This window comes from Cryptotermes secundus, unplaced genomic scaffold (genome assembly GCF_002891405.2).
Source record: "Cryptotermes secundus unplaced genomic scaffold, Csec_1.0 scaffold873, whole genome shotgun sequence".
NCBI lineage: Eukaryota > Metazoa > Arthropoda > Insecta > Blattodea > Kalotermitidae > Cryptotermes > Cryptotermes secundus.
The window spans coordinates 2,454,457-2,482,312 of record NW_019739229.1 but is presented as its reverse complement, the minus strand read 5'-3'; the positions used below and the strand labels follow the sequence as shown (position 1 = coordinate 2,482,312).

General features: G+C 38.0%; 1 protein-coding gene across 1 annotated transcript in view; it reads left to right on the top strand.

Moving 5' to 3' along the window:
- LOC111871818 (G protein-coupled receptor kinase 1) overlaps positions 1–27,196 on the top strand; it is a 202,157-nt gene extending 174,961 nt beyond the window's left edge. Inside the window, exons 8-16 of the mRNA XM_023865183.2 lie at positions 107–298; positions 1,055–1,220; positions 4,300–4,441; positions 6,548–6,722; positions 8,549–8,649; positions 11,179–11,341; positions 12,423–12,591; positions 14,496–14,740; positions 18,326–27,196. Of these exons, the coding sequence (XP_023720951.1) occupies positions 107–298; positions 1,055–1,220; positions 4,300–4,441; positions 6,548–6,722; positions 8,549–8,649; positions 11,179–11,341; positions 12,423–12,591; positions 14,496–14,740; positions 18,326–18,493 (1,521 nt within the window). The 3' untranslated portion in view covers positions 18,494–27,196. The remainder of the gene's footprint in view (positions 1–106; positions 299–1,054; positions 1,221–4,299; positions 4,442–6,547; positions 6,723–8,548; positions 8,650–11,178; positions 11,342–12,422; positions 12,592–14,495; positions 14,741–18,325) is intronic.
- The last annotated feature ends 660 nt before the right edge of the window (positions 27,197–27,856 follow it).

The following is a 27,856-nucleotide window of genomic DNA, read 5'->3' as shown; positions in this document are numbered from 1 at the left end:
TCATATTTGATCTGGATTCTTGTTTTCCTTAGGTGCAGTCAAATTTGAGCTGAAAATAGTTTTGCATGCATTATTGTTCTTAATTCTGATGTTTATGATATTGCAGTTAACAATGAATGACTTCAGTGTTCATCGTATCATTGGGCGTGGGGGTTTCGGAGAGGTGTATGGTTGTCGAAAAGCAGACACTGGCAAGATGTATGCAATGAAATGTCTGGACAAGAAGCGGATAAAAATGAAACAGGGTGAAACTCTGGCCCTCAATGAGAGGATTATGTTGTCTCTAGTCAGTACAGGGGTAAGTTTATTGTCTGTAAATTTACATCCTCAGCATGCACATAATAATGTACAAATTCATGCAACTCCCACATGTTACTGGAAGAAACATTGTACCAGATTTAACTGAACACTGGTGACATAGGACCCCAGCATTTTGTGTGAAAATGCATGTTATATAAATGCTTAACTTGTTAAAGGTTTTGTGTGTGCATATGTGGCACACATTCATGTGGGCATGCATGTGTGTGTTTAAGATGTAAAAGAACTGCTTATTTGCCATGTGAAATATGTAGTTTGTGTTATGTAATAACTAATGAAGCATATGTAGCAACATATGATGATCATAAAACTACCTAGAAAGTTTATATGAAATCATTCTTCATATGCTAATATTTATGTCCAGGTAATGGTATGAAATTTTAAGTGATCATAGTCAGAACTTGANCTCCGAAACGTCGGTTAACACCACATATACACGGTGCCAAATCCCAGAAGACTGCTTTCTTCATAGTCACCGCCGTGAAAGCCTCAAATCTTACATGTTTTGCACTAGATTGTGTAATTATTAAATATAGTTTCTGATAATAGCCTTTGAAGGAAAGTGGGCATCGTGAGTTCTTCCAAGAACTTCTTGTTTTTGATTTCTTATGGAACTTTAATGGTGACAGAGTATTTTAACAACTGGCACCTTTATCTTCTCGTGCACTCTTGCCCTCTAGCATTTCCTTCCCACCAACACTGCTGACAAATTGAGAATAATATGTTGCATTTTCAGGTTGACTGCCCCTTCATAGTTTGTATGACCTATGCATTTCACACACCAGACAAACTTTGCTTCATTCTGGACCTCATGAATGGTGGAGATCTGCATTATCACTTGTCACAGCATGGAGTTTTTAATGAACATGAGATGAAATTCTATGCAGCCGAAGTTATTTTAGGTGAGTTTAGATTTGCACAATATGCTGTGACTTATATCACAGTTTTATAAATGACATTGTTCCAGTTGTGATCTTCTGGGTTGTAATACTATGTAATCTTCTCCAGGTGGATACTACATATGTAACATTTTGGTAGCATGTACTGCCTTCATCTTCAGGATCAAACAGTGTAAGGTGAGGGTGCAGTGAGTGTATATAGGCAGATTGGGTGGAAGGTGTCACTCAGGGTCAGGGGTGGGGAGGGTGGAGAGACAGCCCCTTTTGAGGCCACTGCAGGCAGGATAGTGGGAACGGAGAAAAGACCCTGTTAAGGGCCCAGAATAGTGTCATCACACGAGGACTATAGAACTGTGAGTACACAGCCCTTTCTGAAGCTACACTCTGCTCTCTTCTCACTCCTGAGATAGATTGCTCTCAAGTTGAACTGCATCTCATATACTGGGTATTGCTAACATTTAAGATATTTGCAATTATTGTTTGGGTGGGGGATTTCTGAGTGAGCAACTGGTATGTATGAATTTTAGCAAGGATGCTTTTGGATAGGTAAGTTGTCAAATAAGGATCACTGCTGGGTCGTGCATGTATTTTGCACTGATATTTCTCCAAGAAACAACTTGAATTTGTATATTTATGTAAAAAAAAAAAGTAAAGCTATCCCTGTAACAGGCCATGAAGGCCCATAGGGTTGTGAGACGTTGAGGGTCCCACATTATCTAGACAATTGGCTGAAAGATGGTGGTAAGGGTGTCAGCCTTACGCGCCGGCTGCACTTTACTCCCCAGGAAAATTATTTAATTAATTCCTGGTACTCATTTTTGTTAGAGGCTCAGTCAACCCCAGGGCCCTAGTGCGGCTGGAAGGATTAGGTCAAATGAAAAAATCCAGTGACCTCATTGGGACTTTAACCCACAACCTTCTGGCTTGTAGCATAGCCCCTCAACCAACTACACTACTGCATTAAAAATGTTTCCTGTTGAGACAAAGTACTTCACCTTAAAATTTAACATTGTACACCAAGCACTTTAAATGATCACTAACAGTAATTTCACTGAGGTTATATTTGGTGTGCAATTGTAAATTTGAATTTTCAGTTAAGTCAACAAGCAGATTTGATTCGATTCTTTCAGAATGTTATCACTAAGTCCTTGGACTGGAGATGCTCTGTAGCTATCAGAGATCCAGCTTTCTCTTCCATCGAATTACTCAAAAAAGGAATTCATGCAGATAGGCCCATAAGACTGCAATGAATGACTGTCCTAACTCTCCACAGATTGGTCCTTTGATCTCTGGGTTAGGAAAATGGTGTTGGGATATTTTCTGTACCAACCCATGTTCCATGTGGAATTTGATTGAAGTCTCCCATATCGAATTTCTATAAAATATTGAGATTTTTTTGTGGGATACATGGAGAAGTCCATTTATGGCTTGTTTTGAAAGAGATTAATTTTAAAATATGCTGTCTCTATTCAAATAAAGGGTAAATTAGCATATGTAGTTATATGATAATATGCATCTTATTTTAATAATTTGTGGCTTTTTATGTTGTGTGAGTAGAGCTGAAAATTAAGGAATACTCAACACAATTTGGTGAAAGCCTTGCATATAAAACTTTAAGAAAAGCAGTCCATCTGTTAAGCACTTAGTCTTGGGTCAGGAGATAAATGGACAGACCTCTACAGATGGCATCCTTATTTACTTTCTAAATAATGCCTACATTATGCAGCTATTAAAATACCCTGTCCAGAGCACGCTCATAGTGCATCACTGCTGGAGGATCATAATCTGAATGACCTTGAAATGTAATGTCAAAGTGCAACAAGAAAAAATGAAATGGAGCTGCCATTTGTCAACCCTTTCAGTTCCTCTGTTGGATGCTTGGTCAGACAGGTGCTGGAATTGCATTCCCATGCAATGTTAATCTGAGTTGGACAATCTGAACAATCTAAAAAATAAATGAAAAATAAAATTGGTTCTTCTCTTCTTACCATAAAATTGACCCCAGTGGTCGTTCGTGTATTCATATTAAGGATTCTCTGTTAGGTTTAATGTGTTCATCAGAAACTTTCATCTAGTCCATTGTTTTGACTGAGGTGCACAGTTTAAAATTGGAACAAAATCAATTAAATTTGGAGTGGGTTATATGTCAAAATGCATGGGCAACAGAGGTTGACAGTTTGTAATAGATTTTCAAGACATTCTGCTACCAGCAAGAATAATAGGCACCAGAATAGCAAAATAATCATGTGAAGACCTGAACTCACATCATGAAATGTATTGTCCCATATCCTGGTAATGCGAGAAGAAGTTAATGGGTTCTGGATTAGATGAATCACCCGGGGCAGGCTACAGTAGGCCAATCAGTGGCCGCCATGCCGAGTGGACCCAGTAGGACTCCACCCCAAACTAAGTGAATTTAAAAAAAAAGTGATTTATTGGATAAGTTGATTGCAGTTACAGTTACTCAGTAATAAAGTCTTCCACACGATGCACCATGACTAATCTATCATCTTATGTTTCTTCACTGAGTCTTCTGTCCAGCTCTGCTGGTTTCCACACCTTGGTTTGCTTCCTTTCACCACTATTATTCACTTGTGACTCAGTCTTAACCACTGTGAACCAATTCTACTTCGAACCTGAACTGACAGCTCACATCTGTCGCTATATAGCCACAGCACTGACCACATGGAACACACACTCTCCTCTTGTTGTAGAGGTGTGTTTACCTCATCATTGCATAGCAATGGTTGTGGCACGGACCAGGTAGAAAGAAGTTCCATTGTTAGCGGTATTGCATCACCTAGCAACCAGTTGTAGGATAGCCCACAGCAGACACAGTTTCCATTGTTGCGTATTCAACAGAAACGCTTTGGACATCCACATTACAGTATTTTCACGCTGTTTATCGTGTATATATATGTCTAAACTCAGGAACAGCATCTGAACTCTGAATATAAAAGAAGGTAATTTAAAAATATGGAGGACTGGTCCCTCGAATAATTAACTCTTGCTGTATTTTCATGAAACAAGGTACTGTCATTTAATTTTTGTTCCGTGTCTGCCTGATTTCATGTGTTTGCAGGTTTAGAACATATGCACAGAAGATATATTGTCTACCGAGATCTAAAGCCTGCTAATATACTGCTCGATGAACATGGACATGTTAGGATATCAGATCTTGGTCTTGCCTGTGACTTCTCAAAGAAAAAACCTCATGCTAGTGTGTAAGTATGTTTATTTGTTTTCATTTAAAGTAAAAAAAGTGAGTAAAGCTATCCCTGTAACAGGCCATGAAGGCCCATAGGGTTGTGAAACGTTGAGGGTCCCACATTATCTAGACAATCGGCTCAAAGATGGCGGTAAGGTTGTCAGCCTTATGTACCAGTCGCGCTTTACTCCCCAGGAAAATTATTTGATTAATTCCTGGTACTCATTTCTGTTAGAGGCTGAGTCAACCCCAGGGCCATTGAATGGCTGGAAGGATTAGGCCAATTGAAAAAAATCCAGTGACCTCATCAGGACTTGAACCCGCGACTTTATGGCTTGTAGCAAAGTGCCTCAACCAACTACGCTACCAAGTGCCCCTATTTGTTTTAATTTACTTTAATTAAATGTATGTTGTCTGCTTCAGCTCCAGAAACTTTAAAGATTCTAAATTCTGTTTATTTAATATACTCCAGACAACATTCAACCGCTCATCATTATAGCCTCTAGCAGGAGTGAAACAGTGAATTAAAAGTTCTGAATTCTGTTTCTTTAGTATACTCCAGACAACATTGAGCTGCTCATCATTATAGCCTCTAGCAGGAGTGAAACATTGAATGAAAGATTCTGAATTCTGTTTCTTTCATATAATCCAGACAACATTCAGCTGCTCATCATTATAGCCTCTAGCAGGAGTGAAACAGTGAATAAATGAAGGGTAGATGAATGGAAGTTTGGATAGTTAATAAAAATTCACAGTTGCATGAAATTGTGTTTTATATATAGTACACATAGTAACAGTTTTCCATATTAGTGTCTAATATGTATTAATTTGTGTTTTCCTTTAATATTCCTCTCCCTTCCCTGCAGACAGAACTGTGTGAGGGTAGACAGGTCCAAAACTATGTATATCAGGTTATATTGTACATGACTTATCAGAGGTCAGTGCTAATATTCACTTTAAGTAATAGTTTGTGTGAATGGCTACAGAAACTGAATTTCTTTTATATAAACAGTAAAGTATTATTGCAACTCTAAGTTGAAGTGGAGGTATAGCTTCATGGCTCTTGCCACTTGTCTTGTGGTGAAACAGCCCTCTGGGGCCCATTGGGTAGGTGACTGGTTGGATCTCATAATTAATTTGGAATCTCTGGAGAAAGAACATTCCAGTGTTTGCATGGGGCTTATGTTAGCTAAGTCAGATTACATAAATAAAATATTTTCAAATGTCTCATGATGCCTTTTTATATGCCACTATGATTTTTGGAGATACATGGAGTAAAATGGGAATAAAAGTTTTTTCTAGGAGCCATCTTTTGACTATTATGAAATCAAAAGTCAGCTTATGTTACATCTATGCATATGATGCTTTATTACAAACTGTATTTAATTATATTTGGAATGAGTTAGAATTGACATCTCTATATTAGACCGTAGTGTAGCAATTTTTACAGCTGTGCATGTCTGGAATGTGAAATTTGTTTCAGATTTTGAATTCGTGCTGCTGGTAAGTGAAGGCATATATGGCTGGAATCTGTGCTTCTTGCTCACTTATGTGGGGTGTATGAGCTCACAGTTTTTTCTTTTAAATATAAGGGAACTCAGTTATTACTTGTATTAATTTATTGTAGAGAAATATACAATAACATTAAAATTCTAAAATTTAAATTTGCTTAGTGGGGGGTGGAGTCCAACTGGGTCCACTCAGCACGGCGGCCACTGATTGGCCCATTGTAGCCTGCCCCGGGTGATTATGATGATGGAGAATTTGGTGAATGAAGATTGGCAGGGGAAACTGAACTACTCGGAGAAAACCCACCCCAGCGCCACTTTGTCCACCATAAGTCCCACTTGACCAGACGTGGGGTCCAACCCAGGCCACCACAGTGGGAAGCCAGCAACTAACTGGTTGAGCTATGGCGCGGCCTCACAATAACAGTAAATTTATCAAACTGGACAGATCTGTATCACAGTTATAAGTTGTGAACTTGTACTGTCATCACAATCCGTTGAAGTTTTCACCAAATTCAATTTTTCTGTGATAAAATCTCCTTCATTCTTCTCTTGTATCCTCTTTTTATGTATATCCCCTGTTTCCATAATCATTTTTCTATATTTTATTCCAGAGGAACACATGGGTACATGGCTCCTGAAGTACTCTCAAAAGGGACAGCGTATGATTCCAGTGCAGACTGGTTTTCATTTGGATGTATGCTGTACAAGTTGCTCAAGGGTCATAGTCCATTCAGACAGCACAAAACAAAAGACAAACATGAGATAGATAGGATGACATTAACAATGGTGAGTTAATATGATGTAAGTTTATTTAATGTCATTGCATGATATACAATGCAAAGAACTTCAGGCAGTTTTAGTTTAGTTGTTGTTACAAACTAATAATACTGGTGTTACAACAATTTTATTTTTCTGTACTAATTACCATGCTTTTCATTGCAGTTTGTTCAACCATCTACATATTTCATAATGCTATTATAATAAAAATGTTTGAACCTTAAGCCATCTTCCAGTTCTTCTTTCATTTTATCATGACCAGATAATTTCAATTTTAATTCTTCCTTTAATGAGCCGGTAAGGTCAAAATGAGATGGTGCTAAGCCAAGACTGCAGTAGATGTTTGAGAGATTCAGATTTCATCTTGTCAGTGATTTTGGCAGTATGAACATAATCATGGAACAGAACAACATATTTTGAAAGTAGCCTCCTCCATTTTGATTCAGTTGCTAGTTATGTGCCATGTCACTGTATCAAAGACTAATGACAGTTATTCCTGTAGATTCTAAAGAGTTCTGACGATGGTGTATAACACTCAGAATTACTGGGTTTTGGACTTTATCCATCATCTGGTATTCTAAAAACTAGAGAATGCAACATTTTGGAAACCGGATCTGTTTTCGTCCTCAGGTGAGAGAGGAGGAACCTACTCTATTGGGTCCCTTAGAAAGAGCTAGCCTCAATCCAGAAACGTTGCGTTCTCTAGATCATAGAATACTAGATGATGGACAAAGTCCGAAACCCAGCAATTCTGACCATTATTACCAATAAAAGTCACTGGTAACAAGGTAATTTTCATACTGAGGCATTTTAACATTTTCATAACTGATGAAGGTGTGTGCTTGATTTGCATTGACGCTCATAGTGGTGGACCCATTTCTGATTTCAGTTCACATCTCTGTCCTGGAACTATTACAAGGTTCTGCTGCTCATATGAGAGACAGTTTCCTTAGTGTTCCCAGATGTGCTGATAACTCTATTCATCAATCTCAACACCAGTGACAGTTTATAACAGCTCACAGCACCAACTGCTGTCCTTGGAATCTTTCTGCCCATTGCATAAATTTCACCAGTTTTCACACACTGTGATCACAAGTATCTGATTGCATTGTGGTTGTCCATATTTGGTGCAGTCTCTCAGTCAGCCAGTCATGCTAAAGGTGCCACAGTATTATCTCTTCTCAAAAAAAAAAAATTGATACAGATGTGTGTATCTCCCATTTCCTTCAATGCTGCCAGCATCACTTTTGAGGTAAACTAAAATTGCCCTTCCTTTTTTACTTTCCCACATGTAATTAGTTTTCTTCATTTTTTTAATCCTGAATTACTTGAAGAATGATGATTGTTTTAAAGTAGGAATTCGTACAGTGGTTCATCAATACTCCCACAACAAAGTGTTTTGTTTGGTTAAAGTGATTAGGGCTCACAGAAACAAGTAGCATGATGTCAGCTGTTTCAGTGAGGGCAGCACTGAGGAAGGAATCACAGTCGTTCGAAAAAAATAATTATACCATATGTATTGCATATGTTATGTATAGTCCAGGTACTTCCTGGTACTTCCATCAAATGGTGGCATGCTTCACGCAAATAACAGTTGATAAGAAAACATTCAGTAATTGATGGTGATACCTAAAATGGTAAATGAAATCCTTGTTTAATATTGTATGAGAGGATAATGAATTTGGTCATTAAACTGAACCAAATCATAAATGCACAAAATTTAAGTTACCTGTCACCAAAACACTGAATTAGAGAAAACCTTAAGTGAAGAAACTTGAAGTATGGAGTCTACTGGATATCCAACTTAATTTTATTTCATGCTCATGTGATTTCAGAATGTTGAATTGCCAGAATCTTTCTCAAAAGATCTCAGATCATTACTGGAGGGGCTGCTTCAAAGGGACATTGATAAAAGACTGGGTTGTAAAGGAAATGGGTAAGTCAGCGATTGGTGTAGGGTTCCTAAATTGTGTACTGTTCCATTTGTGTTTAATAAAATCAACACTTCAGATGTTATTTGTAGGAACACTGAACTCTCTATCTCCAGGGAGTAGAGGTCTTCTTGTGAAAGTAATAGTCAACTCATTTAGTTAGTGAATTGCTTTGTCGTTGCTTTGTTCACAAGAATGCACCATTGGACATTATCCTGAGCAAAATAAATCCAGTCCAGTTCCTATTAGTATAAGCTCCATTTTAATATGTTTATTCCATATACATCTAGGTCTCCCAAGTGCTCTCTTTCTCTAGGTTTTTAAAATTTTGTTTCAATTTCACATCTCCCCAATCCGTTCTACATATTGCCGTCCATCTCCTCTCCCTTCATGATCACTCTAATGTAATAGGCCCTTGTTATACTAAAGATTCAAATATGTTCTAGCTTCCACATCTCAAAGTAGTGGTCCTTAACATCTTATTGACTGCTTCAGTTATCAGTTTGTGACATAACAAAAATGCATGCTGATTTATACTGTGGCCATGCTGGCTGTGAATCTGTGCAGTCTTACAATTGGTTGAGTTACAACAACACCTAGTTTGGTAGAGGGCTACCATCATTTCAGAGGAACATGCTGCCACCATATTCAGGAAGATGAAGGTTAAAGCAGTGTGTTCCTCCAGATATTTGAAACCACCCACCATACAACGCAGAAGATCCCAAACTAAATCTTCATTACTCTGAAGAACTTGGATCTCAACTATGTGCCAAGATATTTTATGCTGTAAAGATGCAAGCCACAGAATGAAACCTTTCATCAATAGCACTGACATACAGAACTGTAGTTCGCAGTGTCATGGAGACTAAAGCAACATGCAGATATCTTGGCAAGTTGGCCTGAACATGCAGTGACATAGAATTGTAATATTTTCATTCTGAAACAGCAGGTGTTGGTCACTATAAGGAAGCAGTCTTGAAACTTACTTACTCTTTGGTGGTGTGGAATTTGATTTGTGTATTAGTGTCTCCTTGAATTAGTTTGTTGAGTGGTTTTAATTGCATGTTTATAATTCTGAAAGTGGAAGGCAAGCAAAGCAAGCACAAATTGGTACATAAATGGAACAGAGATGTGGCTTTCAAGGTGTTTGTCTATTCCAAGTGTAAACTAAGTCATCCAGTTTACAGTGTTATCAAGTGTGATGATGACATAACAGATACTTGCTGTGTTGGACTGGGGGCCATTCTGTTCTTTGCTAATGAAGGAAAAATCTTCTTTTACAAGAGAATGCGTGAATTTTGAATCACCAGGTAAAAACTGGCAAAAAATTGATAAAAAGTGACAGGTATGGATTATTTTTACAAAGATATACTGATTTGTAAAGTTTTTGGTTTCTGTGAAAGGGAAGAATTTCCCCCTGCTGAAAAGTTGGTTATCAAAATGAGTGAAGCTGTTAGATCTGAAAGTATTGGGATGTCAGTGTTAAGAATTTTGAAATCTGTTTGCTTTAAGTTCACAGCAAACAGTTACAGTTGAAAACTGCTCACGGAATTCAGTGATATTGTGGCTCTGAGGGCATTGCTCTTGACAACAGTGCATGAAATTAAACAAATAGTGTGTGCAAATGTATGGTGTTCAGGTGAAATGTGGATGAATGAAAACCACGCACAAAAGTTGCTGGAAGATGAGTGATGAGTCTGGTTGTCTGCAAGTCCCTGTTAGTAAATGTGGTGGGGTCATCATGTATTATGCTGGATCAGCTGACAGAGGTTTTGTTCCAGAAATGTTAATTTTTCCATCAAAATCTGAAATTAATACTGATTACCACAAGGAAATGAGCAATAAATTATTTAAAAACTGGTTTTGAGAATAATTCCTAACACACTTTGCCCCAGAGTATGTTACTGTTGTAGACGGTGCTCCTGCCATCTGTCATTCTGTTGTGTTGGAGAAGCCTCCAACTGCAAGCAGCAAAAACCCGTATTATCGTTGGAGCTACTGTCACTTTTACTGTCTGTGGCCACAATTCTTTGTTCTCCCCTGTCACTGCCACTCTCTGAATCACCCTGACTACGCGTCTCACAAGGCAGGTCATCTAGCTCATCAGAGAAAAATTTGTCCTTGATTCATACACCACTACTAACTACTGGCTGATACATACAAAGGCAAAGCATTTTCCTTTATAGTGGGTTAAGAGAACAGTGAGATCAAGTTACCGATAAGTAAGCAAACTTTCCAGAGTTTTATTATGCAGCTGCATGCAACTTAGATGGTGCCGTAGCAAGGTATAGTGTGTGTGACAACCTAACATGTCCTAAAATCATGATATCATGCGATCGGTCCGCCACGTTTAAAAGCCAAAAGCATGATATCATGCGACCAGTCCTCAAACTGTTAAGTGGTGGTGTTCCAAATCACTATTTTATTTGCATGTTATAATAAGCATGAATACATGTTAACTTTTCAGGCCTATGTGTTTGTGATGGGTTGACTGGTTAATTGTCATTTCTACTGTTACTTGTGTTTATCAACAGTGCTGACGAGGTGAAGGAGCACTCGTTCTTTGCGGGACTTGATTGGCAGCAAGTTTACCTCCAGAAGTACACACCACCTCTTATACCTCCAAGAGGGGAAGTGAATGCAGCCGATGCATTTGATATTGGCTCTTTCGATGAAGAGGACACAAAGGGTATAAAGGTGTGTTGGAATTAAGCAGTGGAATCACAGTTGTGTAATTCAGAATTGGGATCTAACCTGTAGATGAGCCCATCATCATGTATTAAACTGTATATTGACCACTGTCTGGTGGTTGGAAAACTGAAAGAGCATGGAAGTATTTTATTAAGAAGCTAAATGATATGGAAGTTAAAGAAAAGTGTCAGATTAAAGTCTGAAATAGGCTTGTGGCTTCAGAAAGTTAATCTGGACACTTAGTAGGGCTTGGGAAAGTACTGGAGAGGATATCGTGACTTTGGAAAGACAGTCTGCATATTGATACCTAAATCTTCTTCAGTCAACTAATTTTTGCATCATGTCCCCTTCAAAATGTGTGAGTTACTACATCAAGCCCAGTAATTCTGCCATTTTAGGAAGCACCTCTGAAGCTATTCATTTTTAATATCATGAAGTACCTGCTGGCATTTTCTTTTCCTGAATTTTGCCTGTGGTTCTGTATGGGTGTCGAACTTGGTCTCTGACATTAAGGGAAGAACATAGACTGAGGGTGTTTGAGAACAGGGTGTTGAGGAGAATATTTGGACCGAAGAGAGATGAAGTGACAGGAGGTTGTAGAAAACTACATAATGAGGAGCTTCATAACCTGTACTCCAAGTATAATTAGAACAATGAAGTCAAGGAGAATGAGATGGGCAGGGCATGCAGCATGAATGGAGGAGAAGGGGAATGCATATGATATTGGTGGGAAAGCCAGAAGGAAAGAGACCACAGGGAAGACCAAGGCATGGGTGGGTGGACAGTACTAAACTGGATCTTAAAGAGATAGGATGGGATGGTATGGATTGGATTTATCTAGCTCAGAAAAGGGACCAGTGGAGGGCTCTTGTAGACATGGTAATGAAAAGGGACCAGTGGAGGGCTCTTGTAAACATGGTAATGAACCTTTGGGTTCTGCAAAATGCTGGGAAGTTCTTGAGTAGCTGCACATGGCTTCTGAAGAGGGGCACAGGTCCGTGAGTGATCGATCTGACAAATACAGAACATCTGATCTGCTATGTAAACACAAGAAAAATGTTTTATTTTTGTTCTTAAATTTTTACAGTTGACAGATGCAGATCAAGACCTCTACAAGAACTTCCCACTAGTGATCTCAGAAAGGTGGCAAGCAGAAGTGGCAGAAACCGTGTTTGAAACCATCAATCAGGAAGCAGACAAAATGGAGCAGAAGAAAAAAGCCAAACAGAAGCTTAAGTTTGACACAGATGAGAAAGGTGAGTTTCTCTATATTAATGTATTGTATGAAAGTGATCTTGTGATTCATATGCGTTGTAAGAAATAATAATAAAAGAATGCTGGGTACATGTGAGGCTTGTATCTGTGCGTCTTGTACATCAAGGGGCTCTTGGTATTAGTGAGAGTGAAGTCAGTCACTCAATCAGTACAGTCTCCTGCATTGTAATTCTTTGTAGTTTGTAGAGAATGTTGAATTTGAGAGGAATGTATCACCTATATCTTCATGACTGAAAAGTAAGCCAAGTAAGATGCCAGCAGAATCAAGTAGCAGGCTAAGAAAACCATGCATAGAAAACCCAGTCTGATATAGCCATTGGCTCTCTTGCTGTTCCTTTCAGTTGGACCAGCCTGTATCAGACCAGATCTTGTATGCATGGTCCACTCAGCTTGCCGGTAGCTTTTCCTGGTTTCTTCCTTGGCCTACCCATAAGCCCTAAAGGTGAAGGCAGTATATTCCTCCAAAATGTCAGGCTTTCTCTGAACTAGACAGAGTTACAACCCAGAAGGCCACACACTTCATTGTCACTGCTGTAAGAGCCTCATATTCAATAAGACATACACTTACCCATTTACAGCCACTGTCGTGTGTTAGAGTGACTCTCAGCAGGGTTTTTGATTAGAGATAGGATTTATTGATGTTTTTCAGGTTGTAACTATAAATAACTATGACACTATCACTAAATTCCACACTTCACAAATTACTACAGGGCATGCCAAGTCTTTCTGGTCTGCTCTCACTGGTCACTTCCTGGTAACGGACCTTAACAATGGAAATTCTTCAATTGCACTGACCAAGTCGTCTGTTCACAGACTCCCTTACAACTGACTGACTACTAAATTTTTCTTGGGTATAACATCTCAGCATGGACCAGATGTGGATTTCACATCTAAGTGTCCAATATGTCTCGTTGAATATTCCCTCATTAATTTTTTACACTGCAGAATTCCCTTGTAAAATGATACTTTAAATTTTCCCTACAGTGTATGGCCTAATTAGCCCCCATTTTATTCACAGAATACAGCTGTAATGATGTATGAATGTCACAGTAGAGTGGTTGGCACTCCTCATTGAAATGTTTTGTAAGTTTCATTAGGCCCTCCAAGCAAATTCCAATGTAGTGTTAGTTCCTTCAGGTAAGCTGTGATAGATCCTTCCATATCCATCCAAAATTTTTTACAGATGATTCTACTTTTTGACATTACATGACACCCAGATGACAGGTGAGGGTGATTGTGGAGCAATTGGCGGAATGAAGATTGGCAAGGGAAACCGAAGTACTCTGAGAAAACCTACCCCAGCGCCACTTTGTCCACCACAAATCCCACTTGACCAGACCCAGGATCGAACCCGGGCCACCGCAGTGGGAAGCCAGCAACTAACCGGTTGAGCTATGGCACAGCCTAAAAGTTGTGTTTAATTTGTTAATTTGTAAATTTGTTCAGAAGGACTGAGGAAGATCACAAAGTATATATCATGGTAGAAATTCTCTTGGCTGAGGGTTGAACCGTGACCTTCCAAGTGTGAGACGGGGGTGCAAAACACTCAGCCAGGATATTGATTGGATTTGGTTGAAATTTATCTCCATACACTGTATATGTCTTCATAACATGATGCTGAGGCACCTTCAGATGCCTAACTTAACAAAAACTGTAAATTGATTTTTAAAAGTGTTGCTGTTTTATGAGAAAACTGTATTGAGCCTTAATGCAGAACTGTAGTTTCAAATGTAGGTGTACCAGGAATTCATGCCATAATTATATTATTTTGCCTGTTAATCTTGGAGTGTACTTAAAAGTAGTTGCTGTTTCTTTCTGTACATACCTTAGAAGCTCTGATTTTGTAGCTTCGTACTAAATTTTTGCTGTTTGCTTTTTGGAACAGAGTCTGATTGCATTCTGCATGGGTACATCAAGAAGCTGGGTGGACCATTTGCGTCAGCATGGCAAACACGGTACGCCAAACTGTATCCAAATCGATTAGAATTGCACCCAGAATCTGGCAGCACAAAACCTGAACTTGTCTTCATGGACCAGATAGAAGATGTCAGTGCAGATCTTGTACATCTCAAGAATGAGCAGTGCATTGTGCTCCGAACGCGGGATGGCAAGATTGTTCTCACCAACCCAGTACGTCTTACAGTATCTTGTGCATAAATTGTGTTTCATGTTATGCTAGTGTCTGTTGCTAGTTAATAGTGTACAGCAAAAAGAGTACATTTTCTTCATTAAAACCATCACAACACAACTATATTAAGGTTAGTGCCTAGTTGATATAGTTGTGTTCTGATGGTTTTAATAAAGAAATTGTATCTTATAACACAACAGGATGCATGAAATGAAAATTATAAAAGAGTACATTGTTTATGGATTAACCTCTTCTAGATACTATGGAGTTGGTAATTTTAATATTTCTCATTTAGGCTGCATGTAAGAATATGAATATCATACCAAAATTAAATTGAGACATTATTGTGTTTTCTAGGACATCAGGTTTCAACTGGTGTGTTATTACAGAATTAGTAGCAATAGGTTGTCAGTAATACTTCAGGTTTTCATAGCAATGATTGTTCAGATTGTGGTCTTCTGAGTTGTGTGAAGAGAGTTCTGTTCTTGTGAATTAAAAACAAATTAAAAAATCAAGATATAACAGGACATTGTGTTCACAGTCAGCTGATTACACTGTCATGTTATGGGAAAAGTTTTACCTTTCTGCCGATAAAGGTTAATGGCATTTGTGTGCACTTTGTCAGAATGAAAAGTGTTGAATTGTTTTTTTTTCTACGTTTAAAATCTGTTTCCTTGATTTTACATTTTCCACCGTGTTACACTTGTTTTATGAAATGTGTTGCAAAATGTAAAACAGAGGTCTCATTGTAGTACCTGTGAATAAATTATTTTAATATTATATAGGTTTAAAAGAACTGCAGAATCAGTACAGTGACATACTTGTAATAAAAGTATTTCTTGTAAAGAGTATGTGCCATACTCGGAACAGTGCACGTAGTTCATTACATGTCAGGAAACTTTCAGGGGTGGTGTTTTGGCTTTGTATTACATACTGGACAAATATAGAGGGTGTTTGAATTAATTTAAACTTTAAAGTTATGAATTATCCCAAATTTAATGAAAAAGTTCATGTTTTCTACTATGTGGCAACTGGAATGTGATTGCAGAGTAAATGAAGAGTGCACGTACATATAGCTGGCATTTAAGGGTTCAAGTTTCTCTTTGTTGAATCACATATAATGAAATATATTTGATAATTATGTAAGAAGGACTTCGTTGATTCTTGTGATAACCCTGCTACCTGCAGTAGCAACTGGATCACTGACTGACACATCATCATTAAGAAGAATGTTAATAGTGTGCATCCTGTTGTGTGTCATAAATAAGATGTATAAAAGTATATAAGGTATGCAGTTTACACAACAATATAAATAATAAAATAATTATGAATAATAATAATTATAATAATATATAATTAGACTAAATTATATACATTTTGGCGTTTAATCTTCTGCAGTGTTGACTGTTGGAAAATAAATTGTATTTGTTACAGATTTTATGATAGAAAAAATATAAACTAGATTACTGGGAATGAATCTGTGTGCCAGTATGCAAAGTTCTGAAATTAAGTCTTCTTATGCACAGTTATTTTCTATATTTTCATACATTTTGTTGCCTCTTCTTCAAAGTATGGGGAACTGGTAGGCCTACATTTAATGCAACAAACAGTGACCACCACAGTGTTCTCAACTGTTTCCTGAAAATAAAACGACTGATTTTGGAATATGCGAATCCTGGACTATCGTTAGTGTATGTTTGATATAATAGCTAGACAGATAAACAGCTGTTGTTTTATTATATTAAAAACCTGATGGTTTCCTTCTGTGAATTTATTAATTTATTTTGGTTCCTTTGCTCTGGTATATAACAGTTCATAAGTTATTATGCAAAGTTATGGTGCATTCAGTTTATCCCAAAATCCTTTTCATAATAGGACAACAGTGGGTTCAAGTTTAGAAAGGTCATATTTGATACGTAGCACATCCACAAAGTAAGTTTCCCACTCATCCCACAGCTAGCAAACCTTATATTGCGCAAAGTGACTGCGCGTCCGTGATAGAGCAATGACGTAGCATGGCTCATGCACAAACGGAATTTCCCGCATTCCCACAGTAGCATCGTTGCAGCTGTTGAAGACGGAGGCTCTTATTCCAACTCCCGCCGACTGTGAAGTGCGGTCAGGGATAAAGTTTTTGAATGCACAGAGCATAGCGCCGATCGAAATTCATCATCAGCTGTGACTGGTCTATGGGCCTAATGTCTTGAGCAAGTAGATGGTGCGTCGCTGGTGCAGACAATTTTCAGCAGGTTGACAAAGTGTGCATGATGAGAAGTGCAGTGGGCGGCCATCCATCATTACAGACGACCTGGTGGAGCTTGTGCGGGAACGCATTATGGAGAATCATCGCGTCACAATTACGGAACTCAGCAGTCATGTCCCGCAGATTTCCCGCACCTTGTTGCACAAAATTGTCACGGAGCACCTGTTGTTCAGGAAATTGTGCGCCAGGTGGGTGCCGAAGCAACTGACACCAGAACACAAACAAAGCACATGGAGTCAGCAATGACCTTTCTGCAGCGGTACCACGATGACGGCGACGAGTTTCTGGACTGGATCATCACAGGTGATGAAACGTGGATTGCACACATAACCCCAGAAACCAAGCAGCAGTCAATGCATTGGCATTACAGTGGAGCTCCCTGTAAGACGAAATTCAAGCAGACGTCGGAGCGGAAAGTGATATGCACGGTATTCTGGGACAGACGGGGCGTTCTCCATGTTGACTTCCTGGCCAGAGGTGAGACGGTGAATGCTGGGCGTTACTGTGAAACACTGCAGAAATTGCGATAGGCCATTCAGAACAAGCGGCACAGGATGCTTAGTGCCGGTATTGCCTTCCTGCACGATAATGCTAGGCCGCACACGGCTCGACGGACAGCAAGTCTCCTGCAGGAGTTCAGCTGGGAGGTGTTCAATCATCCACCCTACAGCCCGGACCTCGCTCCCAGTGATTTCCATCTTTTCCTACACCTCAAGAAATTCCTGTCCGGTGAGCATCAGCATTTTGAGAATGACAGAGGCGGAGATGGTTGTCACACAGTGGTTCCAGTCCCAGGCGGCAGACTTTTATGACACAGGTATTAAAAAGTTGGTCCCACGGTATGACAAATGTCTCAATTCCGGTGGCGATTGTGTTGAAAAATAGCTGAACACTTGCTGTATCTGTTGCAATAAATATTTCCATGAAATTATGTTTTATTTCTGCAAACGGCCCCAGGGAAACTTACTTTGTGGACGAGCCTCATATGATACACATGACAGCTTGACTTCTGGAACTGTTGTAGTAAATGTGTTCTGATATATCAGAGCTGCCAAGGATTTTTTACAATTCCAGGTTTTTCTCCAACCTCAGATTCATGTGTGTTTTATGCCATTGGAGAAAATCAGTAAAGTTTAATTTGATTTTCATGTCAATTTGAGATTATTTGGACTAGTATGTACTGGAAGCAATGTTAAATTAATTTAATGACACACTCAAATACATTTCACAAAGCTTTGTTCATTTTGTGCAGTGATGAAAGTCTGCATACTAATGTGTCTGGCATAATGCTGTTTCTAATATTTGTTTTCCCTTTGTTGTACAGGATGAAATAGGGCTAAAAGAATGGGCACTGTCTCTCCGCTCTGCCCATAAGTGTTCACTGGAGCTTCTGGGTAGTATGGCAAAGAAAGCAGGCAAGATATATGGCACAGAAAGGGATGCAAACAATAGAACTCCCTTCATAGCGGCCAGGAACACCAATGGCAATTAGTAACAGCCAGAACACCTTGTGCTGCTGTGATGGCAGCATCAGTAACAATTCCACTCCAGTATTGCCTCGCTGCGCCCCTACATGGGGCTTACTTCACGAGGTGACCATGGAATCCACATGCCCCTTCCTTCATCCCATTGTGCCAATCTCTGGCTGGTCTCAAGAAGAGATGAAATTAAAATTAGGATGCGGGTATGAAAGCACCACCCTCCCATCTTTGTTGCTATCTGTATATCCATTTTCTCCTCCCTTTGAAGTTCCATATGTGGTATGGCCTGATTTAGTATGTGGAGTTTCATCTTCCCAGATTGATGACACAATGCAACCGTCATCATCATCATTAGTGTATTTAAATAGCAACTGCAATAGTAAAGGAAGGTTTCAGCTCTCACCCTACCATATACTCCTCTCCATTAATACTGAATGGAAAACTAAACCCTCTTGCAGTCTGTGTGTGAATGACCAGAATAACGTGTCTAAAGAAAGGACACGTTGCAGTCTGACGTACCCCCCCCCCCTCCCCAGTAGGGAAGGCCGTAAGCCTATACATACACATGTATGTGTGAGTGAGTGTTTTTAACGAGTATCACGTGTCAGTGATACTGCTGTATCAAAGCATGACATTTTTGTGCATAGGTGGTGAAACATGGGGTATGAAAGTATTGTGTGATTTATTGTACATAATGCAGTAAAATTGATGTTTTCCACACAAATATTGTTTGTGTGGAAGAAATGCCGTATGCTTTCTGTTAATGTGCGTATGTTGGATGTGAAAGTATCGAGTTCCTGGTATTTATTTTCTAGACATTTTGGTCTGAAGTGTTTTGTGTCTTGTGATGGACAGTGCAATGTTTAAATTGTTTCAGATAAATTCACCAAGTCTGCAATTTAAAGTCAGAAGGACAAAAGTATTATGTTGGTATAAGAACAACATAGATGCAAATCCAGTTTTTTTATGAAGTATTTTGTGTGTGACCACACCCTTCCCTGTGCCCTGTTATGAGTCAGGTAGAGAAAATGAAACAGATGTAGGTTCAGGTGAACCATTACATATGTGTAGTTAAAACTTAGAGTGTATGTTATCAGTTTCTGTGAATTAGTTTGTTCTCTGTCTTTATGTGCATTTGTAGATATGTATAAAGAAAACAAAATGCTCTACCTTGCTTGCTCATTTGCTGGCTTTTATTATTTTTATTGTTATTATTATTATTATTATTATGGAAAATGAGTGCCCAGTTTCACAATTATTTATTTACAATATTCCTGAAGTTTGTGGAAAATCCAGAATTCTTGTCACCATTTTTCTCCTTACTAATTACAAGCCCTTCTCAGCTGAGATGTATCACACTGTGCAACCATGTTGTCAGTAATGATTGTTGCTCATAGAAAAGAATCCTACATTTTTTTTTCATTTGTATTTTATCATGTAGTGTGTTTTTCACATCTTGATCATGATTCTGTGGCCTATAACTGTCAGATACCATCCACATTTCCTTGCAGTCTGGGAGTAATTTTCCATTAACTCCTATGTACAGATTTAGAAGGGTGTTGTGAATTAAGCATTTAATTGATTTTATATTTTGGCTTTTAAACAAAAGAAGATAGTACCAGTCCCTAACAAGGTAACCGCTTGCATTGAACCACAGGCCTTGAAGGAAGTTGTGGTGTGTGACATCTGGAAGTTTGGTTTCAGTGTGATAACAATTGTAAATGTAAGAAGATAATAATCTGGTTTTCAGTGTGGAAGGATACTTTGCAGAAATATAAAAAGCATAAAGCACATTGTCTGTTGGATTCCTGCAGCTGTGAAATAACTGTACTGCTTTGCTCCAATGCCATTTTGCACTTTAATGTTAAGTGCATTTTAATTTGTAATGTGTAACTTTATCTTTCAGAGTTCATTATATAAGCTTCATAGAATTTGCCATCTTTAGGATAAATTTCAAGCAGAAGGAGAGAGTGGATCTCACTTTGGGAGTAAGAGTTGGGTGTGGAGTATGGTGCTATCCAATTGGAAGGGACCTTATTGTCAAGAAAAATGGTTAGAGAGAAAGAAGTGAAACCAGACATAGATCAGTTTGTATCCTTTATGCTTGAAGTTGTGTGGGTGTTCAACTGCTTTGATGGCTTCCTTGATATGATGTAGCGATGGTAAGTATGGATGTTTTCTGGAGCTTCAGTTTTATTGAAGTCTACAGTATTTTTGGTCTTGGTGGAATGTTCAGCAACTGCAGATTATAGTTATATATTCAGATGTGTCTGATATGTTCCAGTATAATAGTGCAGATGGAATGACTGATTTAACCAATGTAGACACTGTCTTGAGAGGAAGGATCTTTTAAACACCCCTGCTCATGGGCAAAGTATGTATCGATCAGCAATTGCATTTCCAAGAAAGTCTGGAACATATCGGATGCATCAGACCGCAAAACCAGTGATCAGCAATAGCTAAACGTTCCACCAAGACCAAATATACCATATACTTGCGTAAAACTGAACACACCATTCCCAGATTAACAGGGAAGCTACTAAAATAGGTGAATGGCTTCATAAGTTCAACTGTAAAGGTGGATAGAAACTGACCTAGTTCTGGCTTCGGCTGTTCTCCCCAACTTTTCTTCACCATGTGGCCTATTCCCATCAGTTAGTACTACACACCATACCCTAGCCTTATTCTTACTTCATCCTACTTATTAGTCCAGTCCTTCAACCTCGCTTTCGTCTTGAACAAGACAGCTGCAGTGCATGCCGTAACATTGGAGCAGCTTCGACATAAAGCAAAGTTACACATTAGATACAGGCTGAGAAACCTGTTTTAATTTCCTTGACTTCAGCAGTGTAAGTCTGTAGTAAAATATTCTGAAGCCTACAAATTTTCTTTTCACTAAGAATGAGGTTAGGTGCCTGCAATTCCAGTGCTGTTTGCAAAAGTCTCCCTTTGCAGTGTGACATTTAAAATATTTTTTAAGTTCCAGAAGTGCATTAGTAGTCAGTTACATGTTGCAGTCTATCTCTTTGTCATTAATAATATGTAAATTGTAATTGGCTTGGCCTATTTTATAATTTGGTACTTTAGTTGCATTTCTGTTTAATACAATGCCAATTTTGAAAAGGGTTGTAAAGTTCACTGTGCTGTGGTTACAGTCATGAATGGTAGGTGAGTGTGTACTGCACAGTTATTGGAACATAAATATAGTCTGAAAGATATCATGCATTTCACACATCAAACGGTTACTAAAGTTGCGATGAAATGTTCTGATAGTTTTTTTTTAAGTTCTGATTCAGAGTTGTATAAAAGAAGTACTACATTAATTTGTGTATTTTTAAGTATGGTGCACATGAAAGCACTGTTATTTGTTAATGGAAAGTAATATTTAATTTTATGTTAGATATATACATAATATATATTTTGTATTATACCCTTGGTGTTGTATGACAGCAGCTTCTGTTTTGAGTGTGATTCAGAAATGTTGGTAGGAAAATGTAATTAGTGACAAAGCTTCAACAGTGGACCCACTAGAGTCCATATGTTAGATCCATATTTGTTTCACCTGTGTTGCATTTTGCTGCTACAGATCTATATGGACCTGAATGCCATTAACTATCACATCAAAAGGAATTCCTGTGAACAGCCTAAAAAATGAAAGAAAGTGCAGAAATAATTTATATTTTCTTTATTCCTTCGCACTTGGCACAACGTTTTAATGTTACTTCTTCAGACTTTGTTATAGACAATACTTAACTAAAATAAAAGAGAAGGAATGACTTCAGGTTCGGTGTACAATTTTTTTTTTTTCTGATTTATGTTATCTCATGTGGAATCAGTTGGTAGTAAGAACTGAGAATTGAACGTTATTTCCCAAATGTTTCCACTTGGATAGAGATTCAGAACTGTTGAATGAATGTTTGTATTGAACTTCTTCAAGGGTAAATTGTTATCCAGTGTCCATTTCAAATCCTAATCTGCTCAAGTCAGATATAAACCAATAATATGACTTTCATGTATAGTGGAAAGGCCTTAAACTCCACTGGGATTTTCAGATTTGATTTCTCAGAAATGTATGTTATTAGAATACAGACAAAAGAGCACTGAATGCAGATTATTGGGATAAATAAGAAATAATTATTTGTCATATGACTGTACTTTTGGTTCATGTAATGTTTCGAGTAAACCACTGGCCATAGATAGCATTATGATAAGTCTATAGATGAGTACTTAACACCTATTATTTATCATTAACATGGTTAAAATTAATGTATCACAGAGTTATTCAGTTCTTGCTGTGATGAGAGATGGAAGTTGCATCTTAAAATTGCATAAAGGTGAATGTCATAAATAGCAGTGGAATATTAAAATATGTGGCATTTAACTGAAAAGTGCAGACAAACTTTGGGCATGAGTTCACATACCAAAATGAGAATTAATACCTATATTAACATGTGTCCAGAAACGTTTAATTTGTAGGTTATAGCTAAAAAAAATACTATATAGACAATAACAGCAGGTCAGCATTAATGTGTTAATAGGAGTTGTTTTAGGCTCACAATTTTGCTCACATCAGCTTACTGGCAGTAAGATCATGAATGTGATACATGCATGATTGCACTCTTGAACATTTTGTTTGTCATGTTGTGTGAGATGTTCCCAATAACAATTCTCATAACTGATGGATAGGTAGAAGAGCACCCACAGCATGGCACCCGTACTTGCCAGATTTATTCCTCTCAATCTTTACCTCTGGGGACACCTAAAAACCCTTGTGTATGCAGCTCCTGTTGTCAAGGAAGAGGCCCTTCTCCATTGCATTGCGGATGTTTGTCAGACTGTCCGCGTCTATCCCAGCAACTTTGAATAGATCTGGCAGTCCATGATGATACATCAAGGCATGCATTGAATCTCATGGAAGACATTTTGAGCATTTATTATAAATGTACTCTTTCGGCCATAACTCACAAATCAAATGTTTCTGGACACAGGTTGATATGGACATTTTTTGGGGGTTTCAGTGTGTGGAACACATTCCAGAAGTGTTGAGTTGAGGTCCTACAGTATGAAAAACATACTGTTTTTAGTTCAGGAGATTATGTATCAAGTTTTGATACTTTTATATAAACTTTGTTATATATTAAAGTATCACTTTTGTGCATATAATTTAGATAATCAAATGTTATGGAGAACACACTAATTGCTAGTAACGCACAGCTACACTTTGATGTCAGGATATCATTAGCAGGCTACAAACACCATTATTGGAACATAAGTTAGCTGGAATGTATGCCTTATATGTACATAGGTTATAATGATACATTTTCTGTCCTTTTAATCAATATTAATTAATTTCCTAGCTGCTGCTCATAGTATGGCCATCATACACACATATATAGGTACTGTACTGAGACAGTAAGTCATGTCTAGAATACTGAAGTTATGAACTAATTACATGAGTTATGAGTATGATTGATTTCTGGAAACACAAATTTTGAGCTAGAGAAGTTTTGGCAACTGCATTATACTGAGGTACAGTGGTATGCTGCATCTGGAACTGTCTGAGGGTGTGTCATCATCAGATGGTGGCATAGATCATTGTGTTGTTAGAACGTAACTTGATTACATTGGAAATCTGGCTCAACACACAGGAATTTTCTTCCAAAGTTTGCCTACTTAAGCTGTGATGTACCCTTGGAGATATATTATACAAAGTTTTTGTGATACTAATATTGGACATTTATGACCTAAACTTTCATGTTTGTTCTCACTGTCACCATGATGAGAACGTTAATAGTGCATGAAACAAATTGGTAATCCTTATAATGTATAAAATAAGATGCATTTGTTATTATACTAATGCCTTGGTACAGATTATTATCAGAACATTCTGAAGTGAGCTGTTGTGCCTAGTTAGGCTTCTGTGCTACTTTCAGTTTCATATTTCTGCTGCTGCATGATCAGTTCCCAATGTAGTATGTGTGTATATAGCAGTATAAAACTTAATGCTGCATCATGTTAATAGAAGAGTGTAAAAATAAATCAGCGAAATAACTCTGATTCACCCCAGATGGTGTAGGTTTGGAGGCTAATAATACAAACATGAAGTGATTACAGGTGCCTGTACCAAACTCTTTGGCAGGAAAGTATAAAGATTGAGTGTTACTAATACCAAAGCCGGCCATTGGACACAATCCTAAACCAGTTCCACGTACCTCCTGTTCATCTGTATCCCTAAGATGTAGCTTAATGTCAGTTGTCTGTCTCCCTGGTCTTTAAAAGACCTGTTTTCAATCCCCATTGGAATTCTGTAGGCATTCCCCCCCAGCCAGGCTACATGCCCAACCAATTTCAATATCCTAATGGTACTAGGTGACCTGTATAATGCATGAAGTTTATCATCATGTGCTTATTTCATCTTCCTTAGGTTATATTTTGCTGGGCCCTTTGCTGTCAGATGCTTGTGAATTAAGTTTTGGTAACCATATACTGTTTGACTTCATGGAAACTTATTTGTGATTTCTTAGTCGGCTGTTTCTTCTCCACCACCCCACAGTACAGATTATAGAGGTCTGTATGGACACGCAGTATCTTGTTATAGGCCAAGTACAGCATGAGTTCATTTGAACTGAATAACTGTGGTACTTTTGCTCATTAAAGTAATCTTGCAACATGTCTGGAACTTGGAGTTTTTGTACATTGTAGTATTTATCCGATAATTCTGAAATCTTTCACACAGTCATAAGTTGAGCTGTGCTTTGTTTTGAACTGTATTGTATCTGTACTGTCCATATCGTTTATTGCCATATAATGTTCAAATATCCACACAGCAGCATAACGTAAAATTAAAAGAGGATCCTTGTGGAAGGAGAGTAAGTGACTGACAGCAGTCAGATGTGATTACTGCTGTTATATACGTTTTTGTGACCATGTTGATTTGTCATGTGAAACCATTAAATGCTGGTATTTGTGTAAGTTTTCAATTGTGCCTGTTTTTCAGGATCATAAGAGTGTGTTCTGTAACAGAATTTGCCATGTTTGATCATGAAGAACAGACTTGAGTAGTTTGTATCAAACATTGCTAGTAGAAAAGTAGATGCTCTCTTGAAAAAATGCAAAGCCAAAAGGAAACTTTTCTGTTTGTCACAAGGCAGAGAGTTGTAAGTGGCATTAGATCTTGGTTATTAAAGATTTAGCTTCTCATTGCCTAACATGACAATGGATCATGCAGGAAGCACTTTTGAAATACAGCTTGAATCTTATTCAGTACTTCCTAAGGAAGTGAACAAACAAAATTGACCTGAGCTGTAACAGGATGTATACAGAGTGTTCCCAGACACAGAAAGTAACAGCCTGAATGATGGCACTGTCAGACAGTATGACTTTTCTTTTGCAATGTCATAGTGTATTGTGCCATTTCACTAAGACCAACAATATTATTCTAATAGTAATTGAAAAGTTCTCAGAGTCAATGATTTTTGTAACTTGTATGTGTAAAGAAATTGTTTTATCATCTTCTTGCCAGCTATATTCTTGTTATTCAATTATGCAGAATGTCATTACAGATGAAGCCTTATAACGTTTCTTATAGGCTGAGAAACTGGAATCATCCACATATTGTATGTACTGTGAAAGGCAGGACCATAGACATCACACTAGTGAAGATTTCTTGTGTGGTTTTGTAGGCCATGTCCCATCATTTTGTAAAACCTTCGTATTTTACGTGTATTTCTGCGTATTGTGTTCAGACATATTTTTCATTACCAGTAGCATTAAGGAAAGGCTAATTGAAAATCCACAGATAATGCAGTGCAGTTGGTTATATAATGGAGATCCATGGTTGAAGTCAGTCAGATGAGGATGGGGTGGTGCAGGGGATTGTAGGTGAAGATTGAAATGAATTATCAAATGTTAGTTGTTGCAGTTGCTATGATCTTGTTACAAAATTAGGTCATTAAATTTGTAGGACTACTTTATTAAAGAACTGCTGACTCACATACTTAAATAAAATTCCAGTTGTCATAACATGCCTTTTAAGATGCTTTAATACTATGTTAATGCATACACACACAATATACTGTATATATAATGTCATCCACTTATTTAATTAAGCATTTGATGCAAATATGTCATCATCAGACACCTTACCTTATTCATCTGTTGCCATCAGCAGTGTGTAGCTGCCTGATTTATGTCCCTAATACCAGGCTTTACTATCAGCATGGTAATGTTCATGTGAAGTAGTTAGTTAGATATGCAGCTTGTCACAGGTGGACAGGATCCAGCATGACATTTTCTTTCTGCTTTGAAATGGGTGTCATGTTTGTTTATTTAAGAAAGCTCCTTATCTTTGGTTTTGTATATTTCTGAAAGTTTGCAAACTGTGATGTGCATGCTAATTAGTTCTTACCATGTATTTAAAAGCTGCATAAGACTGGTCATAGGCACACACTGATTCCGTATTGCAGATGTGCATCCAGCTTGAATAAAAGATTAGAAGGAAATCAAACATAAACGTAAACAGTAACTAGGTTTCTTTGATGTATGTATACTGCCAGTTATTTGCTTTAATGGTCATTACATCCATTATATTCATAGAAATTTAATTCTTCTTCTCCTTCTATTTTCATTGGCATGTGATTTACAAGTAGTTACTATAGGATTCTGACGATGGTGTATAACACACTGATATACTGGGTTTTCGGACTTTATCCATCGTCCTGGTTTTTAAGATAACTTGAGTGATTGAGGCTAGCTCTATCTAACGGACCCAGCGGAATAGGTGTTTTCCTTCACCTGAGGATGGAAACAGATCCAGTTTCTGAAACGTCGTGTTTTTATTAGTTATCTTAAAAACCAGGACGATGGATAAAGTCCGAAAACCCAATATATCAATGTGATTTACANTATCCAATCCATACCATCCCATCCTATCTCTCTAAGATCCATTCTAATATTGTCCACCCGTCCACGCCTTGGTCTTCCCTGTTGTCTCTTTCCTTCTGGCTTTCCCACCAATATCCTATACACATTCATTGTCTCTCCCATTCGTGCTACATGACCTGGCCACCTCATCCTCCTTGACTTGATAATTCTAATTACACTTGGAGAAGATACAAGTTATGAAGCTCCTCATTATGCAATTTTCTCCAACCTCCTATCACTTCATCTCTCTTTGGTCCAGATATTCTCCTCAACACCTTCAGTCTGTGTTCCTCCCTTAATGTCAGAGACCAAGTTTCACACCCATACAGAACCACAGGAAAAATTAGTTCTGTATATCCTAATTTTTATGCTTTTGGACAGCAGACGAGAAGGGAAAACCTTCTGGACTGAATGGTAGCAAGCATTACCTGATAATTATGAAGAAGATGAAT